Source organism: Ochotona curzoniae, unplaced genomic scaffold (genome assembly GCF_017591425.1).
Source record: "Ochotona curzoniae isolate NIBS_2020 unplaced genomic scaffold, NIBS_Ocur_1.0 contig_2723, whole genome shotgun sequence".
In the NCBI taxonomy this organism is placed as follows: Eukaryota; Metazoa; Chordata; class Mammalia; order Lagomorpha; family Ochotonidae; genus Ochotona; species Ochotona curzoniae.
The window spans coordinates 15,842,903-15,857,788 of record NW_024465573.1 but is presented as its reverse complement, the minus strand read 5'-3'; the positions used below and the strand labels follow the sequence as shown (position 1 = coordinate 15,857,788).

Sequence of the window (14,886 nt, the reverse complement as noted above, 5' to 3'; positions counted from 1 at the left end):
GTCCCAAATTGGAAAAGAGCAGAATAGACCCCGTGCTTTTAAATAAGACCAATCTCAAACTCAGTGCAAGCCTAAGAATCCCAGAGGAAAACTGGGGTAACCAGGTGAAGCTATAAGCTGTTCCTCTTTTATGACCTTGACTATTCAAGGATATCAAATACTTAGGCCATCCTCTAACGACTTCCTAAGCACACTAGCAGAGAGCTAGACTGGAAGAAGAGCAGCTGTGACTTGAACCAACATCCCTGTGGAAGCTGGCATTGCAGGCAGTGCCTTTCACGCTAAGTCACAGCACTGGCTCAAACTATCCAGTCTTGAACAAAACAAAAAAAAATTTAAGTCATCCAAAGAAACATTGAGTTTGGTTCATTCTTATGAATACAAACATGGTTGCTGAGTAAACTGGGATACTAGAAAAACTATACTAAGTTTTCAAATTAATACTGTTAAATATACTAAAAGAACTCGGGAGACACTAAAAAAAAAAAAAAGAAAAAACTCAAATCTACCAAATATACCAAAGTTGTGAGATACATTAAAGCAGAAGTTCGAGAAAAATGTGTAATAGTACCTGCCTTAATTAAAAAAAGGTAACAATTTAGTAATGTAACTTTACATCCTATGAAACTATAAGAAAGAGTAAACTCCAATCCAGCAGCAGGAATGAAATAATATATTTAAAGAAAGGTCTGCCACAATGGCTCAGTGTCTAAATCCTCACTAGTACATGTCGGGATCCCATATGGGCACTGGTTTATGTCTCAGAAAAATCCACTTCCCATCTAGTTCCCTGCTTGAGGCCTGGGAAAGCAGTATAGGATGACCCAAAGCTTTGGGACCCTGCACCCACATGGGAGACCCAAGCTCCTGGCTTTGGATCAGCTCAGCTCCAGCTATTGCAACCACTTAGAGAGTAAACTAGCAGATGGAAGACCCTTCTCTCTGTATATCTGTCTTTCCTGCAACAACAACTCCTCTCAAAACACAAACAAGCAAACAAAAAAACAAAAAAAGGCCAGTGTTGTGGTATAACGGGTACGGCAGCAACCTGTGAACAGTGGCATCCCATGCAGGTACCAGTTCAGGTCCTGGCTCCACCACTTCTGATCCAACTCTCTGTTAAAGGCCTGAGAGAGAAGCAAAAATGGGCCAGATGTTTGGGCCCTTGCCACACATGTGCAAAGCCTGGATGAATCTACTGTCACTTGCTCCAGCCTGGCCCAGTGCTGGCTGTTGCAGGGGAGGTTTCCAGTAACTGGCAGATCTCGCTCCATATTTAACTCTTTCACAACCTTTCAAACCAAATTTTAAAAAAAAACCCCACAAAACAAAGTAGAGGTGAACAGAATAGAAAACAAAAAGCAACAAAATATTGTTATTTTAAAAGATAAAGGTAAAAAAGTCTGATTAGTTACAAAGAAAAAAAACCAGAAGGTAGAAACAAAAGATTTTAAGAGAATGCCATAAACTGTATACAAAAACTTAGATAATGTAGCTGAAATACACAAATTCCTGTGCAAAAAGGAGACACAGGAATTACAAATACCATCTCAAGAAGAAAGAAAACCAAACACACTGAGTCAGTAAAAAAGAACACATCAAAAAACAAAATTCAGGATGCTAAACTGTCACTGGTGAAACCCACCAAATATTTAAAGAATTAATACCAAACTCTTCCTAGTCCTTCGAAAACTTGTAATGGGAGAGAACACTTTATTCTTTGTGAGGTTAGCATTTCCCTGAAACCAAATGAGACAAAGATGCCAAAACTCATTGGGAATACAGAAATAAAACCCAAACTGAATCTAATGGTATATTAAAAAGAATTATATTAACAAAGCCAACTGAGATTTAAGTTAGAAATGTAAGAATGATTAGATAGAAAAGAAAAATCCAGGTATTATACCATATTAACAGACTAAAAAAAAAAAACTATTTTAAAACACACAGAGCAGCTACTTGACAAAACCCATATCCCTTCATTATAATAAAACACTCAGGAAAACAGGAATAGTAACCAATTTTTTCAATAAAATAAAAGGAATTCATAAGAAACCCACAGAAAGCATCATTTCAACGGAGAAAGGATGAAAGGTTTCCCATAAAATCCGGAAGATAAGCAATGCCTACTCTGACCGGCACTACTTAACACTGTATGAAAAGACAATGAAATCGCAAAGGAAGGTGTAAGGCCATCGTTACTCACAGAGTACCTGATTCTGGAAATAGAGAAACTCAGAACAATTTAAAAATGACTAGGACTAATAAACTCAGCAAAGCTCCAAGTCAACAGATCACTACCAAAAAAAAAAAATTGGTTGTTACTATGCAATAAAAATTACAACCCAAAAATAAAATAGAAAAGGCAATACTACTTGAAGGAAATAGCTAGGAATAAACTTAATCAAGAACATGCAAGATTTTTACACTGAAAACTACAAAACACTTAAATTACAGAAGATCCAAGTAAATGGAAACATTCCATGTTCATGTACTGTAACGTTAAGATTTGATATCAAATTATCTGTGGATGTGATGAAACCCTGATCAAAATACCAAGAGTATTTGTACAAATGGAAAAGTTGATCCTCAAATTCATATAAAATCATTAGAGGCCCAAAATAGCTTGGTTCACTCCCCAAATGGCTACAATAGCCAGAGCTGAGCTGATCTGACACCACAAGTCAGGAGCTTCTTCCAGGTCTCCCACACAATACATGGTCCCAAGGCTTTGGGCTGTCCTCAACTGCTTTCGCAGGCCACAAGCAGGAAGCTGGATGGGAAGTAAAGCAACTGGGATACTAAAATGTGCCCATAATGGATCTTGGCACATGAAAGTGAGGACTTTTGCCACTAGGCTACGGCGTTAGGCCTGGTTGTTCTGCTTCTAATCCATCTCTCTGAAAATGTGCTTGAGAAACACATGATGATTTAAGTGGTTGAGACTTTGCCGCCCAAGTGAGAGACCTGGAAGAAGTGTCTGGCTTCAGGTTGACCAAGGTCTGGGCCCAGCTATTGCAAGCATTAGGTGAATCACTAAGCCAAAGTTCTCTGTCTCTCCCTCTGCCTGTGTGCCTCTGGGAGGAAAAAAATAGGAAGCAACGAAAAAGATCAAGTTGGGGTGCTACACTTTTACTCCATACAATTACCTCAACAGGCAGGAATTGGGTACAACAGTTAACATGCTCTCATGTCCCCGTATCAGAGAGCCTGAGTGTGAGTTCCACCTCTGCTTATTTTAACTTGCTGCTAATGTGCACCACTGGGAGCAGCAGATGGTGGATTAAAAATCTGAATTGCTGTTACCTGTGTGGAAGATTGAGATGCAGTTCTGATTCTGTGCCTACGCCTGGCCTGGCACCGGAATTTGCAAGTGTTAGAGGGGATAAGCCAGTTGAGAAAGTTAAAAGAGCTCTTGTTTTGTTCTCTCCCTCCCAAAGAAAACGAAACCAAAATAGAAAAATACCAACTAAAAATGGATCAATGACATAAACAGCAAAGATTCAAACAAAATTCATAGAAAAGGCGTATCATGACAAACTTATATATGAGCTTCAAAACAATAAATCACTAAAAAAAGTCATCTCCCAATTCTAAAAATCCTGTGATTTTCAAAGTATCTTCACATGACAGCTACAACCTTAAAACTAAACATAATATTGTCTTCATGAAGATGGATTTGACAATGGATTCTTACATATGACACAAAAAGAATCACCCCAAAAAAATCAAACAGCAACAATAACAACAACAACAAAACAAAAGAAAAAGCAGATTAACTAATGTCATCAAAAGCTAAAATCTGGGGACATCAGAAGTCATTAGAGGGAGCAGCAAAAGACAATGGTAGAAGATATCTGAAATCAATTTATTAAGAGTTTGATATATAGAATATATCAGTAACTCCCAAAGCTTAACAAAATAAGATTTTCTAAATGGAAAAAGAACTTGAACACATGTTTTTCCAAAGATACACAAATGGTCAATAAGCACATAAAAAAAACTTAACATTATTAGCCATTGAAGAAACACAATATTAAAACCATGAGGTGCTGCTTCACATCGAACACGATGAGTGAATCAACAGGAAATGCTTAGGCAATGGTGTGAACAAAATGGAAGCATTGTACACTATAAAAGAAATGTAACATGGTGCAGCTAGCAAAATATAAAAGTATCACAAGAGCTCCCAATGTCCCTGGTAAGTACATAAACAAAAGAATTAAAAACAGAGACCTGCACACGAACTGGTATGGCACCACTATTTAAAATTCAACTGAGGTGCTTTCACCAACTGATGAATAGAAGCACCAATGGAATATTATTCATCCCAAAAAAGTGAAGTGGCATTAGTGGGTTAAGCCGCCATCTGCAATGACAGCATTACATATGGGTGCTGATTTGAGTTTTAGCTCTCCACTTCTGATTCAGCTCCCCGCTAATGGCCTGAGTAAGCAATGGAAAGTCATGCACATGCTGGGTGCCTGCATCCATGTTGGAGAAGCAGAAGTTCTTGGCGCCTGATTTAAGTCTGGCCCAGCCTGGGCCAGTATAGTCATCTGGGGAGTAAATGAGTAGATGAAAGACTTCCTCTCTCTCTCTGCTTCTACCACTCCCTGAATAAATTAGCCTTTTAAGTAAATAAATAAATCATTTAAATAAATAAAGTTTTAACACATACTATAGCATGAGTGAACTTTGAATACATTAAAGTGAAATATGCCAGAAACAAAAGGACACTTATTACACTAATGATATGAAATATCTAAAATGTATAAATTCCCTACAGAAAGTAGATCAGAGGTTAGTAAGAACCGGAAGAAAATGCAACACAGATGCTTAATAAAATGCTTAATAAGCCAGAGACTCTGATCAGATAATGAAAACTGTGGAAATAGTGACAGTTGCACAACATTGTAAACATACGTGTCACTAAATTGTATCTTTGATGGTAAAATGACAAAGTTAAGCTGCATATAATACTGCAATAAGAACACAATAGGGGCCCGACAGCGGCGTGGCCTAGCAGCTAAAGTCCTCGCCTTGAATGCACCAGGATCCCATATGGGTGCTGGTTCTAATCCTGGCAGCTCCACTTCCCAGCCAGCTCCCTGCTTGTGGCCTGGGAAAGCAATTGAGGATGGCCCAAAGCTTTGGGACCCTGCACCCATGTGGGATACCTGGAAGAAGTTCCTATATCCCGGCTTCGGATCAGCTTAGCATCAGCTGTTGCGCTCACTTGGAGAGTGAATCATCGGACGGAAGATATTCCTCTCTGTCTCTCCTCCTCTCTGTATATCTGACTTTGTAATAAAATAAATAAATAAATAAAACACAACAGAAGTCTCAATGGAGAATATCAGACTTGCAAAGCTGAATTTAGTCACAATTCTATAGTAACTAATTTTTATAAGATCATTTGTAACTAGCACACTTATTTTAAAAACACACACATACAAAGTCCTCCAATAAGGATAGACTGGGATATTGTTGCAAATGTATCGCTTACCTATCACTTACCGTTTGTTAATATAGTGAATCAATGTATAAATGACATCTCGTAGAACAAAGGCCCAAGCTCCTCCTAATCCACTTTTTATATCTTTTAGTAGTAAACTAACGAAGAGATGGTATATTTTAAGAATTCTGTGCTTTTTATACATATTATTTGTCTCTGCTGCTTGCTCACATATAGCTAGTAGAATTTTCTGGTAGGAGTCCTAGAAAATAAACATGTACTTAGTACAAACTTGTCTAATCACATATATTTAGTTACAAGGAGACTATCCTTTGAACTAATGCCTGAAGAAAGCTTTACCAATTCTAGTCTCATAATTAACATATTTCAATTAATGCAGAAAAGTAAATCATCATGACAAAGACTGGTACAAGGGGAGTGTGTGTGGTGTGGTGGTAAACATGCCATTTGGGATGTCACATGCATATCACAGTGCTTAGCATGGGTCCAATAGCATTCCCAATTCTACAGTCTTAGTAATGTGCACTCTAGGAAGCAGCAGGGGAGAGATCATGCTTAGATTTTATAACTCTAAATGCAGATCTCGATGGGGTTTAGAGAACTCAACTGGGTTTTCAACTGCTGACTTGACATAATCCTGATTTGAAACACCAGGCAGTGGGAGAGTGGAACACATTCACTGGCATGGGGACTCTGTGTCCTGCTAACTTGATTCGCTTTTCAAATGAAAAAAATCAATTAATTTTCAAAACATTTATAATTGAGTGATTTCCTTCTCAATTATTCAAGAAAGTGTTCCATTTATTTTCTCTTTAAAATATAGTTACATGGATTTTTCACTGAAAACAGAATAAATTCTCTTCTCAATTATTATACTTTAAATGTATACTCACAGGGCTCTTAGAGAGAATTTCTAAAATGCTTTTAAGTTTAGTTTTATGACAATTGCTGATATAGGCAAATGTTGCTTTTATCACATGGGATGGAAAATGAGGTGGGTTAGGAGGAGGATCCAAATCCCTAAAAAATAGCAACAAATACAGTCATTATTTTCAGAAGAAAATTACCAAGAAAAAAAGGTTCTGCTGATGTACCAGTGAACTTTCAAAAGGAAAATACGCATAATTTTAAACTAGAAAACTGTACTTCCAACAATATCACAAATGTTACTGTCTACATATACATCAATCCAAGTATCAAAACATCCTCAATCATTTAAATAACCTTAGATGATCTGCTTTAAGTAATCTTTTATAAAGCAATGGCAGCTCCACAAATGCAGCTTTGTAAAACTTCACACTGGATCTGACTTAGGCTCTACTATTTATGAAACCAATAATATTTTAAGATATATCAATCAAATATAATTCAGAGACAATGAAATTACATGTTTCAAAGTGCCTTGTTAGATATTATTTTATATGCACAACAGCAAGACATGCAGAACAGAGAGAAATTTCAAAGGAGCAAATTAAAGTTAGGAAAACAACTTTTACATCAGTTTGTGGAAAGCAAAATTAAAAGCCAAACATTTTGGTTCAAGAAATTCAACCACAAATTTTTTTCTGAATACATTTTTCCATGAATTTTTTTGACAGTATCCTGTAAACATTCAAATTAAGCTGCAGAGCGAAGAAGTACAATTCTGACACCCAGGACAAAAGAAAAGGTAATCTAGAAAAGCAAGTCATGATAAAACGTGTAGACAAACAGGAGCAGCAATCAAAGGGAAAAAAAGTTTGCAGACAACAAAATGCTGAAATATTACAGAAGCATTAGGAGGAAAAGGTCACTGTTACCCTAACCAAGTGCTCATCCAGACATGGCAGTTTCCTGTCAGGACGCTGCAGTTCACCTGGTTAGCTAACTGCTTTAATTCATACATGACAATATTTAAAAAAACAACCTTTACAAAGAAAGTGAACATCTGAAAATTGAAAGTGCTGATGAGTAACTGCCCTAGGAAATCAAGCCGCAGTTATTCTCGCAGACTAAAATGTACGTACTCTGAGAAGTCACAGGGGTCAATGCTTTGCGTGGTATCAGAATTTGCTGGTTCATGTAATGTCATTAATAACTCTACCACAATCTCAGGCAAACTGCTAATGAACAGATGATCGATCTACAAGGAAAAAGGGTTAAAATACATTTAATATTTATAAATTGTTATCTCTAACTTTTAAGATAACTAAAAGGGCCTATGTCATTTTCTTGTCTACAAATTTAGTGACTGCAACAGAAAGACATGACCAAAAGACCTGTAACATACTTAGCTAACCCCACATTTTTCTTCTATGGAGCCCATCTGCATACTACAAGTAGAAATCATATTAATAATGCTCTCTTAAACTCTAGAACTTAACTTTATTTGAGGGCAGCTGTGTGGCATACTGGGTAATGTCACTTATTATCTGTGAGACCAACATTCTGTATGTGTACTAGTTCATGTCCCAGCTCCTTCACTCTTTTTTTTAAAAAAGATTTATTTATTTTTATTGCAAAGTCAGATATGCAAAGAGGAAGAGACAGAGGAGGATCTTCTGTCCAATGATTCACTCCCCAAGTGACCACAACGGCCGGAGCTGTGCTGATCCAAAACCAAGAGCCAGAAACTTCCTTCAGGTCTCCCATACTGGTACAGGATCCCAAGGCTCTGGGCTATCCTCAACTGCTCTTCCAGGCCATCCTCAACTGCTCTTCCAGGCCACAAGCAGGCAGATGGATGGTAAAGGGGGCTGCCAGGATTAGAACCAGTGCCTATATGGGATCCTGGCATGTTAAAGATGAGGACTTTAATCACTAGGCCACCGCGCCGGGCCCTACTTCACTGTTGATTCAGCATCCTAATGACCTCGAAAAAGCAGCACAAGACCGCCCAAGTGTTTAGCCCTCTGCCACTCACTTGGGAGACCTGGATGAAGCACCTGGCTTTGGCATGGTCGAGCCCTAGCCACTATAGTCATCTGGAGAGCAAATCTGCAGATGGAAGATCTTTCTGAAACTAAAATAAGTGATTTTTAAAAACTATTTAAAAGTCAGAATGGCATAATGGTAGCAAAGAGGGAGATCTTCTGTTTGCTGGGTCATTCCCCAAATGGACTCAACAGCCAGTTCTACTAAAACCAGGAGACTGGAACTCTACCTGCATTGTCCCACATGACTAGCTGGGGCCCAGTCACTTGGAGCATCATCCACTGCTTTCCCTGCAGGAAACTGGCTAGGAGACTGCAACTGGCACTCAGACACGGCATGTTGTTACTAGACGTGGCAATTTAACCCACTGTGTGACAACACCATTCTCTCCTATTCATCTTGAAGAATCATTTTAACTAAAGCTTTGGGTCTAGCAATAAATGACTCAACATAGCAATTCTCCTTCCAACAAAGGCCATACTAACCAACACCACTTCTCAATCAGTATTCTGCTTTCGATTGGAAAGCTCTATCATTTGAAGAACTTGAGAATTCTCCGTGACTGTGAACAATTGTCATGTGTACTACATTGCTTCTCCCAACCTCTACTCTGGTGCCATCCCAAATTTTCAGACTAACTGCTACCAACACCCTCTTTTACCTACTGATAATTCAACTAACACCTTCCCCTTATGAGAGTACAATATTTAGCACTTCACTTCACAGCATGGGTAACTTATGTCTACACAAAGAGCATACATGCTCTAAAAAATTAGTCAGCAATGTTACACCTCAGTCAAGTTAAGTGTGAACTGTAAAGTTGATAGCTTTAATTCTCCAATTAAGGAATTACAGTACTCCAAAGCAATTTAACTGATGTGTAAGGAGGTTCAAAACACTCTTCCTGATAATAAAAAAGTATAGACCAAAACATAAAATAAATCTAATGTTAAGATTTTAATTTCCCTTCTAGTTTATACATCAGCTTTCCATTTTATCATCTCCAGTTTTAGTCTTGTTAAAATCCAGACAACAGGATACTAGACTTTCTACCACTGTCTACATCTACAATGCCTTCACACAGTTAAACAGCAGAATATTGGACTTGTGACAATTGCTGAAGGACTATACTATTGCAATAACATGGAGAGATACGGGGGGGGCAAAGAAGGTAAAGGGGGAATCTATACCTATAAAACTATTTCATGAAAAATAATGCAAATTAAAATGAATTTTTAAAATCGAGTTTTTACAAAGTTTATCTGGAATAAGTAAGGCAAACTAAAGATTTTTTTAATGTCAGAATAATAATTAATGTGTTCTAGTGCACAAAAATAACTTCACTAGTTTTATAGGATTGTCTAATGGGCCAGATTTGCAATATTTAGAAGCAATATACATAAACTGTTCAGAAGATCAGATATAGCCAAGCAATCTTACAACTTAAACATTTTAGGAATTCAATTTATAAGTCTTAGAAGATTAAAAGCTGATAATATTTTTATTAATCTCCTTACACACAAAAAGAATATTAGAACTCTAATTTAGGGTGCCAGCTTAATAACTCAACTGACTAATCTTCCACCTTGTGGTGTCAGCATTGCACATGGGTACCGTTTCATGCGAAGAGTCAACCAGTGAACCAGAGATTTCTATTTTCCTTTCTCTCTATCCCACTTTCTTTTAAAAAATTTTAAAAAATCGAAAAAAACTCTGGAAGATGGCCGACGTAGGAGGAAGGCTGTGAGGGAGCGTCCAGTGAAAGAGGGATAGAAAGTTACAGAAGCAGCAAAGAGGAACAGCAGGGATTCGCAGGGAGAGGTCCGTGAGGCTCCCTGGGACAGTGTGGAGCCAAAAAAGATCCACACAACTCGGAAGAACAGCGAGAACGGAGCAGGGCAAAGGTAGAGAAACCGACATCCCACTCCAGACCTGCTGAGTCACTTTTGAAAACGGCCTGACGGGAGACGCGGACAGCCCGGAGGCGGGGAGATCGGGCGGATCGTCGCCGGCGGGAGGCGGAGGCAGACTGCAGCGGCCGGACGTTTGAGACGTGGACACAAAGCTGGAAGACTACCAGAACCGCATAATCACCGAAATACAACAAATCAAAACCAAACTGGATGCCCAAGAGAATAAAATTGAAAGCCTCATCAACAGAATAAATGCGGCAGAGGAAAGGATCTCTGAAACAGAAGACACACAAAATGAAAGTGCCCAGCGAATTAAACAGCTGGAGACAAACCTCAGCAAAACTAATAAAATGATGCAAGAGATGAAGGATTACCTTAGAAAACTGAATATTCGGATCATCGGCCTCCCTGAGGGAGTAGAAAGAGAATCTGGGATGCAAGCAGTGCTTGATGAAATTATACAGGAAAACTTCCAAAACACTTGGAACACGAATCCACCCCGCATACAGGATGGACAGAGAACTCCCAACAGACATGATCCAAAGAGATCTTCACCCAGACACACGGTGCTCAGGTTCTACTCCAATGAAGACAAAGAAGGAATCCTGAGACAAGTACGAAGTAGAGAAAAGATCACATACAGGGGAAAACCCATCAGAATCACTGCTGACTTCTCCGAAGAGACCCTACAAGCAAGGAGAGAATGGACAAAGATCTTCCAAGTCCTGAAACAAAACAACTGTCAACCAAAAATAATCTACCCAGCAAAGATCTCATTTGTATATGAGAACGAAATCAGATACTTCAATAGCAAAGAAAAACTAGAAGAATATGTCTACACAAAACCAGCTCTGCAAAGTCTCCTTAGAAATGCACTAGTCCCGGACAAAAAGGAGGCAAATCACAAACAAAGCTGGCAAATAAGAAGGTCTCCAAACTAAAAGCTGCACAAACAAGACAACTACATAGGCAACAACACACACACAACACAATCACACGGCAGGGCAAAATTGCAACATCTCAATTTTAACTCTCAACACAAATGGTCTAAATTCACCAATCAAAAGACAGAGATTAATAGAATGGATCATCAAACAAGACCCAACCATCTGTTGCCTACAAGAAACGCATCTAACCAGAAAGGATGCAAAGAAACTGAAAGTGAAGGGATGGAAAAAGATATTTCACGCCAATAGACGAGACAAAAAAGCTGGGGTAGCTATCCTAATTTCAGACGAAATAGATTTCATTCTAACCAATATCAAAAGAGACAGGGAAGGCCATTTTATACTGGTGAAAGGAATGATCCATCAAGAAGCAATCACCATCATTAATGTTTATGCACCGAATCTTAATGCACCTAGTTACGTAAAGCAATTACTTACAGACTTAAAGGAAGACATAGACACCCGCACAATTCTTGTAGGCGATCTCAACACACCTCTAACAACAATGGACCGGTCTACGAAACAAAAACTCAACAAAGAAACAACAGAGCTCACACAAACAATAGAACAACTAGACTTAGTAGACATATATAGAACTTTTTATCCTAAGGCCACAGACTATACATTCTTCTCAGCGGTGCATGGCACCTTCTCCAGAATCGATCACATGATAGGACATAAAGCGAATCTAAACAACTTCCAAAACATTAGTATCATACCATGTACCCTCTCAGACCACCATGGGATGAAACTGGAAATCAACAACTCAAAACTCCCCAGGAAGTATAGGCACTCTTGGAAATTGAACAATATGCTATTAAACGAACAATGGGTCAGAGAAGAAATTAAAGATGAGATCAAAAAATTCATGGAAACCAATGAAAACTCTGATACAACATTCCAAAACTTGTGGGACACCGCCAAAGCAGTGCTAAGAGGTAGATTCATTGCAATCGGAGCGCATGTCAAGGCCCAAGAAAGACGCCAAATACAGGAACTAACCACACACCTCCAGGATCTGGAAAAACAGCAGCAGAAGAGTCCCACGCACAATAGGAAACAAGAAATCATCAAAACAAGGGAGGAGATAAACCAAATAGAAATCAAAAAAACTATACATAAAATCAACAAATCAAAAAGTTGGTTTTTTGAGAAAATAAACAAAATAGACACTCCACTGGCCCGATTGACCAGAAAAAAACAAGAGAAAGTGAGAATCAATAGCATTAAAGATGAAAAAGGCAACATAACAACAGACACTGCAATCATTAAGAAAATAATTAGAAATTACTACAAAGAACTGTACTCCCACAAATTTGAGGACCACCAAGAAATAGAAAAGTTCTTGGACTCCCACCACTTACCAAAACTCAGTCCGGAGGCAACTGCAGAATTAAATAAACCCATAACCGAGGTAGAGATTGAAACAGTCATCAAGGATCTCCCAACGAAAAAAAGCCCAGGCCCAGACGGCTTCACTACAGAATTCTACAAAACATTCCGAACAGAACTAACCCCAATCCTCTACAAGCTCTTCAAAACAATAGAGGAGGAAGCAACCCTCCCAAACTCATTCTATGAAGCCAACATCACCTTAATCCCAAAACCGGACAGAGAACCATCAGAGAAGGAAAACTACAGACCTATCTCTCTGATGAACATTGATGCTAAAATTCTCAACAAAATCCTAGCCAATAGAATTCAAAAAATCATCAGACAGATCATTCATCCGGATCAAGTAGGATTCATCCCTGGAATGCAGGGATGGTTCAACATTCGGAAATCCATAAATGTTATAAACCATATCCAAAAACTGCAAAACAAGAACCACATAATAGTTTCAATAGATGCAGAAAAAGCTTTCGACAAAATCCAACACCTCTTCATGCTAAAAACTCTAGCCAAAGTAGGCATAGATGGGAAAATCCACAACATAATTAAAGCAATTTATGAAAAACCCAACGCCAGTATCATACTGAATGGAGAAAAGCTAGAACCCTTCCCACTGAGATCTGGAACAAGACAAGGGCGCCCGCTATCACCACTGCTATTCAACATAGTCCTAGAGGTACTTGCAGAGGCCATAAGACAAGAAAAAGAAATCAAAGGCATACGTATAGGAAACGAAGAAGTCAAGCTTTCACTATATGCAGATGACATAATCCTATACATAGAAAAACCAGGAGACTCAATACAGAAACTGCTAGAACTTATACGAGAGTTTGGCAGAGTAGCAGGGTACAAAATTAACGAACGAAAATCAACAGCCATAGTGTACGCAAATAACACCAAGATGGAAGAAGATCTAACCAACAGGATACCATTCAAAATAGCAGAGAGAAGTATGAAGTATTTGGGAATAAATCTAACCAAAAGCGTAGGAGACCTATTCGAAGAAAACTACAAACTATTTAAAAAGGAAATTGAACAAGACCTCAAAAGATGGAATAACATCCCGTGCTCCTGGATAGGCAAAATCAATATCATTAAAATGTCTATACTACCACAAGCAATATACATTTTCAACGCAATTCCAATCAAATTGCCCAAAACATTCTTCACGGAACTGGATACAATGATTCAAAAGTTCATCTGGAAACACAAAAAACCACGAATAGCTAGAACCATCCTGAAAAATAAGAGGTTAGCAGGGGGAATCACAATCCCGGACCTCTGGACATACTATAGAGCAGTGGTTATCAAAACAGCCTGGTACTGGCACAAAGACAGAAAGGAAGATCAATGGAATAGAACAGAAGCACCAAAAGGGAACCCACACAAATACAGCCAATTAATCTTTGACAAAAAGACCAATGATAGCTCAAGCAAGTGGGAAGGCCTCTTTAGTAAATGTTGTTGGGACAACTGGCTGATAGCCTGTAGAAACAAAAGGATAGACCCACATCTATCCCCTTACACTAAGATCCAATCTACATGGATAAAAGACCTAAACCTACATCCAGAAACCTTCAAACTCTTGCAAGAAAATGTAGGAAATACACTGCAAGACCTAGGAGTAGGTTCCGACTTTCTAAGAAGGACACCAAAAGCAATAGCAGTTGAGAACAGAATAAACAAATGGGACCTCATCAAACTAAGAAGCTTCTGTACAGCAAGGGAAACAATCAACAAAGTAAAAAAGCAACCCACAGAGTGGGAGAAGATCTTTGCACACGATATAGGCGATAGGGGGCTAATTTCCAGGATATACAAAGAACTTCAAAACAACCAAAAAACCAAAACAAACAAGCCACTCAAGAAATGGGCACGGGAAATGGGCAAACATTTCACAAAGGAACAAGTCCAAATGGCAAACAAACATATGAAAAAATGTTCCAGCTCCCTAGCAATAAGGGAAATCCAAATTAAAACATCGATGAGGTACCACCTAACACCAGTAAGATTGGCCCACATAAACAAGAACACCAACGACGCTTGCTGGCGAGGATGCGGGGAAAAGGGAACCCTACTCCACTGCTGGTGGAGCTGCAAATTGGTACAGCCTTTATGGAAATCAGTCTGGAGAACACTCAAACAACTCAAAATCTGCATGCCATATGACCCAGCAATAGCACTCCTAGGAATATATCCAAAACACCTGTTTTACGACAAACCAACATGCATCCCTATGTTC

The 14,886-nt window shown here is 38.7% G+C and overlaps 1 protein-coding gene across 4 annotated transcripts in view; it reads right to left on the bottom strand.

The window, feature by feature from the left end:
* ATM (ATM serine/threonine kinase) overlaps positions 1 to 14,886 on the bottom strand; it is a 124,308-nt gene that overhangs the window by 52,727 nt on the left and 56,695 nt on the right. For all 4 annotated transcript variants that reach the window (XM_040976893.1, XM_040976894.1, XM_040976895.1 and 1 more), the window contains 3 exons: positions 7,486 to 7,601; positions 6,373 to 6,499; positions 5,521 to 5,720 (listed from right to left, as the gene is read on the bottom strand). In XM_040976893.1, the coding sequence (XP_040832827.1) occupies positions 5,521 to 5,720; positions 6,373 to 6,499; positions 7,486 to 7,601 (443 nt within the window). The remainder of the gene's footprint in view (positions 1 to 5,520; positions 5,721 to 6,372; positions 6,500 to 7,485; positions 7,602 to 14,886) is intronic.